The sequence below is a fragment of the Podarcis raffonei genome, chromosome 1 (assembly GCF_027172205.1).
Source record: "Podarcis raffonei isolate rPodRaf1 chromosome 1, rPodRaf1.pri, whole genome shotgun sequence".
In the NCBI taxonomy this organism is placed as follows: domain Eukaryota; kingdom Metazoa; phylum Chordata; class Lepidosauria; order Squamata; family Lacertidae; genus Podarcis; species Podarcis raffonei.
In genome coordinates this window covers 92,015,003-92,027,916 of record NC_070602.1, presented here as the reverse complement: position 1 = coordinate 92,027,916, position 12,914 = coordinate 92,015,003, and the positions used below count along the sequence as shown (strand labels likewise).

At 40.1% G+C, this 12,914-nt stretch overlaps 1 protein-coding gene across 8 annotated transcripts in view; it reads left to right on the top strand.

Annotated features, from left to right (window-relative positions):
* MYLK (myosin light chain kinase) overlaps positions 1-12,914 on the top strand; it is a 180,148-nt gene that overhangs the window by 141,010 nt on the left and 26,224 nt on the right. For all 8 annotated transcript variants that reach the window (XM_053404081.1, XM_053404091.1, XM_053404099.1 and 5 more), the window contains 2 exons: positions 3,248-3,401; positions 10,635-10,937. In XM_053404081.1, coding sequence (XP_053260056.1) covers positions 3,248-3,401; positions 10,635-10,937 — 457 coding nt within the window. The remainder of the gene's footprint in view (positions 1-3,247; positions 3,402-10,634; positions 10,938-12,914) is intronic.

Sequence of the window (12,914 nt, the reverse complement as noted above, 5' to 3'; positions counted from 1 at the left end):
CACAACACAGTCCTGATCACACACTATGCATGCTATTTAATATTTCATAAGCATTCATGAAATTATGAGTGATGCATTTAGCAAACTAATTGCTTGTGGATGGTGTTTGCCTCCATGAGGCAAACATAGCAGTAATAGTATGTTATCTTATGCAAATAAATAAATTCTACTGATCTTCTCCTCCCTACACTGCTCTTGAGAGATCCCCCAGATATGCTTTTTTGTCCCATCTCAGCTTGTGTGGAGGCAGCCAAATATAGTATTCAGATCTTGGCTTACGGATAGCTGTTGCTTTGCCTCAGAGTGCTGACTGAAAAACCAGGGATATGATTAGACTCGTTATTATTTCACTTTTAGGATCAGAAAGAGATGCCTGCTACACTCTGAGGTTTTCTTGTCATTAACCTCTCTCACTCTTACGTTTTTGTAGTTTCATTGGTCTGTGTTTTTCTTACGAATTCCATTATTTTCAACAAATACGTCTTCATTTCCTTCTTCTGCCCATTCCTTAGTACCATTTTGGAATCTAGAAAAATCCCTTGTAATTGCTTTGGAGGGGTTATACATTATTATTTTTAGATCAGTGTTAATCCAGTTGCCCCACATGCTTGTGCCGTTTGAGCGGAAGGGTAAGTGCTTGGATATTAGCTACACTTTCGTACCACTGCATAACTTGTGTTCTATGGGAAAAGGTCGTATACTTTTTTTCCCCCTACTTTGTGGAGATCACACCCAAACTGAGTTTAGTTAGAGGTAGGAATAATACAAATGGTTTCTGGACAGCTTTGTGGGTCTCTTTCCTTTATTTTTATCCCATTTTACAGCCAAGAATTGTCTCCCTAAGAAGCTCAAAAGTAAAGAGAGAGAGAGAGAGAGACTCTGTCTTCAGTCTTAACAAACTAAACAAAGCACACAAGGGAAGGGGAATGGAAGAAAAGGTAGAAGAGAGAGATCAGTCCATCAAGGCCAGAATGATGTGGCAAGCTGTATCAAGTTTGAGCCAGGCTGGTGTTTCTGCTTGGACAGTGGTTGGTGGCTTTTGTTCCCTTTGGCTGACGGATGGAGCCAGAGTGTCCTTTTCGCTTGTTTCTGCAGTCCCAGGGCAACGGACAGCTGGAGCTGAGTGTTCTTTCTGGCAGGGACATTTTATGATGATGATTTACTTGCTTCTCATTTGTTAGCTTTTAAAATCTGTTTTATGAATGCTGTTTTAAATTTTTGTTTCTTAGCCACCTTCAGTTGTTCAGTTATCAACTAGAAAGGCAGGATATAAATATTCACAATCGAGAAATAGCTCTAAGTCCCTTCTATAAAAGAGGATGGCTGTTTGTCCTACTTTACAGAAAGCAGTCCTCTATTTGAATAGCTGTCTGCTCCAATGTCAATTTAAAGGTTAAAAAAACACCAACAGTGATAAGAAGTAAGAGAAGGAACCTTGAAATTGCTCATAACAGCATGTGGACAACGGATTATGCAGGAACAGAGGTTTTTGCTGAGCCTCTTTTGGCTATTTTGGCTCATGTCCACAGCTGACCACTGAGCTCACAGTATGATCAGGAAGCTGCCTTGCCAGCAGCTCCTGACAAAGGTATTTCTGAATTTGCATACATATGCATATGCAAATATGAACATCTCTGCCATCTTTTGTTTTAATTTTTGTTGAAGCATTGCCTCTCCTTTTGGTAATGCATAAGTGGCCAGCCTAGTGCCAATTCCTGGGCAGCAATATACCAAGAGGCCTGCTGCTTGGGGATATTTCATGTTGAGACCTAGGACTTCAGTGGCAGACAGTTGTACCAATCTATCGTTTCTGGTATGGTCTATGTAACCATAATGCTTCTGTTAGGCTTGATACCCCAATAATCTGTTCTGTTAAGTGGAATGATCACCACATTGAATTCCTGGCTCACTCAATACCTTTTCAAGATTTTCTAAGTTTTGCTGATCATACCAGATGTAGCTAAATTCCATAGATGACTGTGTCCATACTACAATCACGTGGACCGAGGGAATCCATTGGTGACAAGTTCATCACATAAAAAAATTATTATCTAGATTGTACAATTTCTTGATAACAATTTCAAGAATGGTGTGTGATTCACATGTTTACATTTCTTCCGTTGCACAGAACTAAAGGAGTCTGAGCTTCACATTAAGGTTTGCTGAACACTAGTAAAAAAATGTGATAAAGACAAAATAAAGCCTGTTGAGAACTGAAATCCTCCTGAGATCTTGTGAATTTATTACTACTCCTACAGGATCAGCTACAGGAAGCTAGCTTTTGCAGTCTTTTGCCAGAATAGACTTTCTTACTAAGACCTTCATGATTTTTTTGTCTCAAAATGTACAGCAGGACATGCCAAACTAAATAAGCTTCATTTTTAATGAAACTCTGGATGAGCTGGAGCAACTCTTATCTAACAGGAAGTGGAGGGGAGGACACTGACGCTATTATCTATTCTCATATTTAGAACAGACTGTGCTGCTTTTTTAAAAAAATTAAGTATCTAACCTCTTGCTTGCCCTTATTTTCTAAACTTCATGAAAATCAAGTTCTAAGTATTCTTGACATTTTTGACCATGATTCTCATCTTAGCTTCATAGAATTGTAGAGTTGGAGGAGATCCTGAGGGTCATCTAGTCCAACCCCCTGCTATGCAGGGATCTCAACTAAAACATCCATGACAGACAGCTATACAATCTCTGTTTAAAAACCTCCAATGGGAGCTCATTCCATTGTAGAACAGCTCTTACTGTCAGAAAGTTCTTCCTGGTGTTTAGTTGGACTCTCTGTTCTTGTAACTTGATTCCATTGGTTCAGGTCTTAGCCTCCAGAGCAGAAGAAACCAAGCTTGCTCCGTCTTCCATGTGATAGCCCTTAAGAGATTTGAAGAAATTCATGGCCAGTCTTGCTGTTTGTTAGTTATAATTCATTTCTGTAAAGTGGGTACAATGTTTTGAATGTACCCAGTTTGATGACTGAAATAACTATTTTACACAATAAATAATTTTGCACAGTTTTATTACTTAAAACATACAGTATTATAGGAACTGCTTGACTGGTGACCTAGGCAACTAGAAAGGGGTCTAAGAGAGCAAACTGAAGGGTGATATCAAGGGATACGACAGATTGATGAGTCCTGCCAAACATACGAGTCCCACTTCTTTAGTGTTTGGCAATTCCTTAAATTGACTTTAAATTATATTTTCAAAATACCTGCCTTAACCTATCTCTTTAATTTGGCAGATCCAAGAGAGTGAACACATCAAAATTGAGAATGCTGAGAACAGCAGTAAGCTAACTATCTCCTCCACTAAGCAGGAACATTGTGGATGTTATACTTTAGTAGTAGAAAACAAACTGGGCAGCAGACAAGCCCAGGTTAACCTCACCATAGTAGGTAAGTAAACTGGATTATTATTTTTGTAGTTAATGTTGATAAGTGACCTGGGCTCCTCAAACTTGAACCAATGCAATTAATTATGGAGGAAAACAATGAATGATTATTTTCCATATTTTTGGAATCAGTTTATGCCCTAGTTTGTGTCCTTTTTTGGATGGAGAGCTGCATCACAGAATTGAGAGAAGTGTAAATATTGTGAGATAACTGTATTTCAGTTTGCGCATTTCAAGAAATGTGAATTGGGCAGGTTTGTATTAAAATGTGAACTGAACAAAATTTATCCCCTATTCTCAATGGTGAAAATGAGAACAAATGTATTCTTCCTTCAATAATTTCTAAAGGTCACTTATAATTGAGTAATATAAATTGTAATCTTGATAATTAATGATTGATAGCACTAGGTCTGATATTGTAAAGACATTTGTCTAGTTAAAGGCTCTGATTTTTACCTCATTCTTGGCAGTCGAAACCCTCCTCTGGAAAGGGTCATAAATGTGAGTTGTTTTCAGGATATATTTTCCATACCCACTAGGATCTAAATGCATGTCACCTGGGTTTTTTAACCTAAAAATTAGCAGTATGAGAGCTACATATAGGTATAGTGGAAAGTCCTTCTGTTGGGGAAAGAGATTCATTTAGCATGCCAGGGAAAGTTCAAGCCTTCGTTTAGAATCAGTAGACCATCTAATATGTCTTATGGGATGACTCGGGATATTACCAGTTCTTAATTACCAGTTTTACTGTGGTAACAAACACAGGTGGGTTAAATAGCCTCGAATTAACTTTTATCTCTGTGCCTGCATAGATGAAGATATGTTAACCAAATCCTCACCAGTGCCACAGCTAACATATGCATGTCTTTCAACTGACATTAAAAAACCTAATTTGCCGCTTTGAACAGACCAATAGATATAATTGCATAGCTAAAAAAAGCCCAATTCTGCCTAATGAATTTGACCTGATGATAGATACTGGAAGTAGAAAAAGAAAGATACCAGTGATAAAGGCTGACCATCACACTATTAATTGTTATCTAATCATCTATAGTTTTTAAAGTGTTACTGGTGGTTTTGAAAGCCTTAACTCAGGGGTCTGCAACCTTTTTCAGCCGTGGGCCTGTCCACCATCCCTCAGACCATGTAGTGGGCCAGACTATATTTTTTTTTTGGGGGGGGGGTGTGGAACGAATCCCTATGCCCCACAAATAACCCAGAGATGCACTTTAAATAAAAGCACACATTCTACTCATGTAAAAACACCAGGCAGGCGCCACAAATAACCCAGAGATGCATTTTAATTAAAAGGACACATTCTACTCATGTAAAAACACACTGATTCCCGGACCATTCACGGGCCGGATTGAGAAGGCGATTGGGCTGCATCCGGCCCATGGGCCTTAGGTTGCCTACTCCTACCTTAACTGATACATGTATGGCCAAATCACATTTAGGGTCTTAATGTATTTTACTCATAAGTGCTACTTCCCCCCTCCCCCATAAAGGCAGCTATACACACTACAGCCTTATACAGAACCCAGAAGGCAATTAGCATATACAATCCCAAAAATATAAGCTTCTAATATAGCGCTCATTGTTGTGCAGAAGAGCTTATGGGCACAATCTACTCCTGGTTGTGGGAAAAAGCAGAGCCTGTAAGTTTTAGAAGCAACAACACAAGCAGCACGATCACTGTGGTGTATTGAAATGACACACAGAAGCTCTCATGGAGGATTAAAAGTGGAAGTTCATTGAAGTCAGTATATTGAGAAAAACTGTTGTTTTATGAGGGGAAAGTTCTTTTCACTGAAGAACTTGATAGCTATGTAAAGATGGATCTTAAGTGCTTTTTTTAAAAAAAGAGAGTTGTCCTTTCCCCCTTCCCATGTTTATGCTAAAGATAGAATTCATCAACATCTATACAGAATAATGCTTTTAAATTACAGCCCATTTCCCCCCTTGGAAATATAAGCTGCATGGTACTTTTTTTTCTAATGAAAGCAGAGCAGTTTACAGTCAGTGTCACACACACACACACACACACACACACACACACACACATGCCCTGAGAGCGGTAACATAGAGTTCAGTTATGGCCTTTTATGGTTTCATTTTTCTCCCGCAGATGAATCTCAAGTGCAGTCTTTGCCAGCAATGTCGGCATGGATATCATCCAGCAGGCTTTAGCAGTATATTAAATACCTTCTGTGGCTAAATAGCCTAGCCCATGGAAAGGAATTAATTGTTGCTTTATGTCTGCTCTTCATCTGGCAGGCAAATATCACAATAGCTAATAATAGTGTGGAATGGTAATATGATAACTCAAATTAAAGTAGCCAAGGTATCTAAAGAGGACTACCTTGAGCGTGGTGCTTCCTTTCTGAAGCAAAACTTACCTCCTGATAAGTCCCCAAGTGGAAGACACCCAGTCAGCAATCATGGCAGTTGGGACTTGGGAAGCTGTAAGCCAAAGAAGCAATAGCTTCTAAGTTAAAAAGTGAAGATATAGGAAAGAAGTCCCACTAGCTGTATTATTAAATAACTTGTATGTCTCTTATCTCCCAAACTGTATCTGAGGAAGAAGCATTTCATTTTATCCGAGCCAGTGTAAGCATGCAAAGAAGCATTCAGTACAGCACTCATGAGACTTGCACATATATGCTTTGAAAGTGCCCTCTGATCCAATGGTCCCTGCACATGTGAAACTGGTACATCAGAGAGAGAGAGAAAGAGTGTGTTCACACATAGTCTTCTCCACCTCAATAATAATTTATAATAATCATAATAATTTATTATTTATACCCCGCCCATCTGGCTGGGTTTCCCCAGCCACTCTGGGCGGCTTCCAACAGAATATTAAAACACAATACAGTATCAAACATTAAAAACTTCCCTAAACAGGGCCGCCTTCAGATGCCTTTTAAAAGTAAGATAGTTGCTTATTGCCTTGACATCTGCTGGGAGGGTGTTCCACATGGCAGGCTCCACTACCAAGAAGGCCCTCTGCCGGATTGCCTGTAACCTCACTTCTCACAGTGAGGGAACTGCCAGAAGGCTCTCGGCGCTGGACCTCAGTGTCCGGGCTGAACGATGGGGGTGGAGACGCTCCTTCAGGTATACAGGACCAAGGCTGTTTGGGGCTTTAAACACCAAGTTCCATGTGTTATACAAGACTACAGTGGAAGGCCCGTGCATGTATACACTCCACAGACACACACACACACACACACACACACCTGCCTCACAGTTCTATAAAGAAAAACATCTTAAAAATATTTTATCATCTGTATCTGGATAATTTTACTTGGTGCTGAGGCTTTGTGCTCTATATTAAAGAGAGGTAACAATGTGGTGCATATTAATAGGACAGTGCAAGACTACTTAAATATAGCTTTAAATTCAAAAGTTGATTTTGGATCTTAGTCCTCCATATCTAATCAGTTCATACCGAAGAATAAGTAAACATCCGTTCTCTTTCAGCAGAAGGCAGAGATCCACTGGTTATTTCAAGTCTGTTAGTACTCAACCGCAATACAAATTAGTCACAATAATAGCGGCCATAATACATCCATTTGCTTGCAGTGTTTCCAGATGTAACGATTTGTCCTTGTACTTGAAGTTGTTATGAAATGTGATTGCAGGAATAGTTAGTGGGACATACATTATTTTTGGTCAAAATCACAATGCCCTCTCTCAACTGCTTTTTAGATTGTCAAGAGGGAGCCAGGTTCCCACATACAAGTCTCTGCTGAAGGCCTACACTTTGGCCTACAGTCAGTAAGACTGATGTTGCCCTCCCTGCTCAGATGCTGAGAAAGAGACTTTGAAAGATTCTGCATGTTGAAAATGAAAAGTTGGACCATAAGGTTCTAAGCAAATACGAAATTATCCATGAGATCAAAGATGTATCAGATTTTATCCAAAACAAAATTTCCATTGTTGTTACTATTAAAATTAAATTATATCTACATAAACAACATTTACTTAAATCAAAAACCTACCCCAAAATAGGTTTTTGTATAATATTTACAGAGTTTCTTGTTACAAAATCAAATAAACAAATACCACTTTAGATTGCACATGTTCAGTCTCTGGACTCAGCTACATTCAGGCAATTACTGGTATATTGTTATAACTGTTATAAACATGCAACACCAGATGGTGCTGTTTGAGCTGTCGTCAATTTGATTTTCCATTATGAGCTTAAGAATGCGTTTTCCTGTAATGCTTTTTTTAATGTGTCTAGATCCAACCTCTGTCTTTCTTTTACTTAACAATAACATAACTTGTCTGTTTTGACATCAGTATGCACCAGCTGTATTTGGAGCCAGTTCCACTGACGTCATAAGAGCACAATAGCCAGAGTGCTGGATCAAACAAATGGGCCATCAAGTCTAGCATTCTGCTTCCCACAGTGGCACAAGCAGGTTACAAAACCCACAAGCAGGTTATAAAGTCAATAGCCCTGCATTGTTGTTGCTCCCAACAGCTGATGTTACATAATGAGGTGTTCTCAAAGTAAAGGAAGGATTGAACTCTGATTAATAAGAATACACACAAAGGCTTGAACCAGCAAGACTCTGGGAAGGGTGCGTATAATAGTCTCTCTCTCCCTCCAGCCCCTCAGCCCAGGTCGTTTTATTCACAAAAGAACTTTTTACAGAGTGTTCGTAAGAACCAATCAGATTTCTTCTAAGCATTTCAACAAACCTTGCGGGGAGAAAGTTAAACTACCAAAACTAATTAAGCACACAGATTTCTGGGGTAAACAAAGAACAGAACTACAAAGGAGAGCATTTGGCAACCCTGGAGGTGATAAACAAGCAATATACATGATAAGAAGGATGGCCAGGAGGACAGCGGTCATTATCACCTTCATGTGAGATCTGTTTCCTGGCCCTATGATTAACATCCTGGGATTAACATACCAGAAAAGCTACATCAAAGAAACTGCCCACAGTCTTTGATGACCCAGGATGCCTCCCTGTCTAAATGGGTAGTGACTTGTGAAGAAAAAGAAATGGAACAGGGATGCAGAGGTGTGGATTGATAAAAAATCATATCCAAATAGTTTAAACCCAGTCAACGCAATGCTTTCACTGCTGACACAGATGGCTTACTCTATATTTGTTATAATTCCTCTTAGCAATCCCACCTGATCACTACACATAAGAACATAGAATCATAGAATTATAGAGTTGGAAGGGATCCCAAGGGTCAACTAGTCCAACCCCGTGGCCATCCAACCTCTGCTTAAAATCTCACAAGGAAGGAGAGTCCACCTCTATTCAATTCTGCTTTGTGATATACTGCTTCTGAACTTGGGCATTGCCATCACTAGTAGACATTGATAAACCTCTACCACATGTTTTAATAATCCTATATTGGCTTGGCCTGCTTGCTGCTATCCACTGAGCTGAGCAGCTGCTGCATTTTCTTTCTTTTCTTTTAAGCAGAATTACCTTTGCTAGTAAAGCTGTAATGTTGTGGTGATGTTCAAAAAACTGATGTGTTTATAGCATGCAGCCAGCAGCAGCTAGCTTCTACACAGCCATTTCAACACATAACAATGCAGTTACAAGTCCAATTAAAAAGAATAACTGCTGCTATTGGCTCAAGAGACTGTGCAACTGAGCCATTACTTAGTAAATATGTTTAGGATTGTTGTGTTCAGCACTAGTGAAATAGAGGCTTTCCCACAAATATGCAAACATCTTTTTCTGTTTTTGGAAAAAACCTCTTAGTTGTTGTTTTTCCAAAAAGGAAGTTTGGCATCATGATAGGTTGCCCTTCCATCTCTGGGTAATCTTTACTGCTCACATACTTGACTAATGGATATGTCCTGATCTTAAATTATTTTTCCTGTGTTTGCCTCATTACTTTCCAGTGTGCATCTGTCTACTACTTCAGTTTTTATCCCCCTTCAGAGTTACTGTCTATATTCTCTCCTTTTACCTTTCCTCACTGTTTTTACTTTGTCTTTCAACTTTATAATTATTGTTGTCCCTTTGGTTCAGTCATAAATGGTTTATTTCATTGAACTCAATGGATTGTGTGGCAAGCAGTGGATTCTGACCCTTATTTTTTAAGATCAGTTCTGAGAAAAGATTCTTCTGAGGCATATAGCATCCATATGCAATGTTAGAATTAGTTTTGAATTCACCAACTCGGTGCCCTCAAGATGTGCTGATTGGGGCTGATGGGAGATGTATGAAGTTGAAGGGCACCAGGTTGGCAAAGTCTGTTTAGAGAAAAGCCAAATATACCTTTTTGTACCTCAGGAGAAACAAGACAATCTATTAAGTGAATTATTCTAAAGTATTCCCATTAAACTTATTAAATGTGTTTCAGTGTAGGTGAGTTGTGAATTACTGTAATCATCGAAGAGTAGACTATTGTTCCAGGACCTTAGGTGTCTGAATACCTGGGCTCCTAAAAACATAATACTGGCATTATTTCAGCTCTGTTGTACAATGTTGGCTCCTGCTCTTGGGGTGAGACCTTTGTATAGCAACAACAACTCTGTTTAGCTAATGTATTCATTGTTGCCTGTATGGTCTGCTGTGGGGAAAAGCTTTTGCCTAGCAATCTTAAATCTCTGTACCTTTACACACAGAAGTTGGCACTAGCTAGGCTAGAAAAGCCAGACTTAAAGCAACATAGTGCGGCATGATCTCTGTATGCAGCATATATATTAATGTAGCATGCTAACCCTATAGCAGTAAGAGTTCTGTACCCAGGAAGACAAAACACTTTCTGCTACTGGCTCTTGCTGCCTTCTAAACCAGGATGACCAACGAGAAGTGCCAGGTAGCAAATAGTGCTGTTGGATCCATGGTTCAAATCAGTGATGGGTGAAGGATTAGCCTAACAAGGCTATAATTTTCAGGTCCAGCTATAAATTCTTAACCCATACCATACCCTGGTGTTTGTTGCACTATATGATGGTTGCAAGATGTGTACAAAGCAGGGGTGGGGAAGCGGTGGTCCTCCAGATTGTTGGTAGGGGAGCATGCCTCCCATGTTGACTGAGGTTTGTGGGAATCAGAGTTCAACAACATTTGGAGGGCCACAGCTTTCCCATCTCTCACATAGAGCATGTGAAGCAGGGTAATCAGCAGGAGTTCTCAGAGTCCACTTGCGGAGTCAGTGCCTGTCTGTAAGAGAGAGAAATGGGAGAATGTCTTTGTCGGCATATAACACATTTTTATGTGTTTCCCCCCCATATCTGTAGATAAACCTGATCCTCCAGCAGGAACGCCTTGTGCTTCAGACATAAGGAGTTCTTCCCTCACCCTCTCATGGTACGGTTCTTCATACGATGGTGGAAGTGCAGTGCAGTCCTACACTGTGGAAATCTGGAATACAGCGGACAAGAAATGGACTGATCTCACTACATGCCGCAGCACTTCTTACAACGTCCAGGACCTGCTGGCTGACAGGGAGTACAAATTCAGGGTGCGAGCTGCTAACGTGTATGGGATAAGTGAGCCAAGTCATGAATCTGAGCTAGTAAAAGTGGGAGACAAACAAGAAGGTAAGTTTGTTGTCACTTGAAATTTATGTTTAATTATGATAATATATACCATTTGGTTTTTACTTTGGCAGCTTTTATGTGTCGATCACCTTTTTCTTCTTAATCTGGGGACTGGGTGCCAGACTGGATAGTACACCCAAGAAAACTGAGTATTTATGCTCTTGCATCTCCCCATGGTCCAGTTGGTTAGAAGTTCTGGGTGGCTTTATAAAACGTAGGATTCAAAGAATTGAAAAAGTGAGTGTGCATGTATATGTATGAGAATATTTCATAATCAGCTTCGGCGTTTTGGAAAGACTGTTTACCAAAAAGCGGGGAAAAGCTTGCAGGCCAGATTTACCAGTTCTTGTGGTAGTGGAAGCCAGTGCAACGAGTCCTTTTAGTATAACAGGACTTCCCCTCCCTCCTCCCCCACATGCCCTCTCCAAATCTGCTTGGGAGGGTCAGGAAAACCCTCAGAACAGCACACAGGGTGGGGCAGGGGGAGGAAAAGGGAGATAATTCTATCTGGCAAGCAGCAGTGTTTCGCACAACATTGAATTCCACTCTGTCTTGGAGTTATGTATTCTAATTGAATCCCAGTTTCTGACATTATATTGTTGCTGTAGTGGTGTAGTACAGAAGGGCAGGTGAACCATGAACTGTGACCTGGAAATTCCTGGTTCAGATCCTAGCTCAGCCACAAGCTCCACATGTAGCTTGGAGTGGGGGCATAGTGACTGAGCCAGGCATGTTTCTCTTGTGAGGCCGTTCTGTAATTCTGGTGCCCTTTTATCCTTACAACCATCATGTAAAGGTGAGTCAGAATTATTATCTCCTGTTGCAGATGGGGCTCTAAAGCTGACTGGCCACACATTAAAAATCATTGTGGCACAAGCTTTTCTAGGCCATTTCATCATTGTCTCTGGTGCCCAGAAGCTTGTGGTACAATAAAACGATAGCTTTTAAGGCGTCAGAAATCACAGCAAAGAATCAACAACAGGCTAACATGCAACAGGCTAACATGGCTACCAATCTAGCGTGCACACTATACCCTCAAAATAAATTTGAAGCACATTCTTTCCCTCAAAGAATTCTGGACTCTTTGGTTTGGCAAGGGTTTCTGGGAAATGTAACTCTATGAGGGGTTAACTACAGTGACCAGAATTATTTGAGGGAAAGAAAGGGCATCGTGTGCATGCTATGAGTTGTTTTATTCAGTACTCATGCTGCCCTTTACAATAACAGATTAACACTAGTAGGGCTACCTGTTCCTTCAACTGTCCTACAAGCCATTTTAACAGGCCTTCCTATTCACCCCTCCTTTTCTGGAGGTTCTTGCTTTTGCCTTCCTGAGCACAGATTGCTGGACTAGTTAAAAAAGGAGGGGAAATGAACCACAAGTCTCTCTTTCACTGCACCCCTGCTTCACATGTCTCCATTAGTGAGGAAGAAATCATGGTGCTGCTACAGATGCCAAATTGTGGGGAGGGGAAGTCCTTTCCTCAAACAGAAAGGCCCTGAAGGCGAGAAAGTTACTATATGTATTATTTTCCCTAATGTTTTCCATTCCTAAAGACAACCTCTGTAAAAGAGAGGCTAAATACAGCACAAGTCATATCCCAGACGTCCACATGTTCCAAGAGTGGAATTAAAGGGGGTCTTGTGAATTTCTTGCTACTGATGTATAGGGTTTTTCCTAAGAGCCATGTATGACATTGGAAGGTTCAGCTTCAGTTTTTAAAAGAAAGATAGTTGAGAGTTAGGTGACGGCCCTTCCCCGTTTTCTTGCATTCAGTCCATGAAGAATGGATTATTTGTTCCAATTCCCTCTTCCTGTTTTTAAGTATGTTCTATATATAGTACTTTGTAGGTTTAATTTACTTCGGCATAACCACAAAGAGTTCATAATATTATTCTAGAGTAAAATAATAGAATAAAATAACATTGCAATCATTGAGAGCTGTATGATATTATTAACGTCAGCTCCTAAGCACA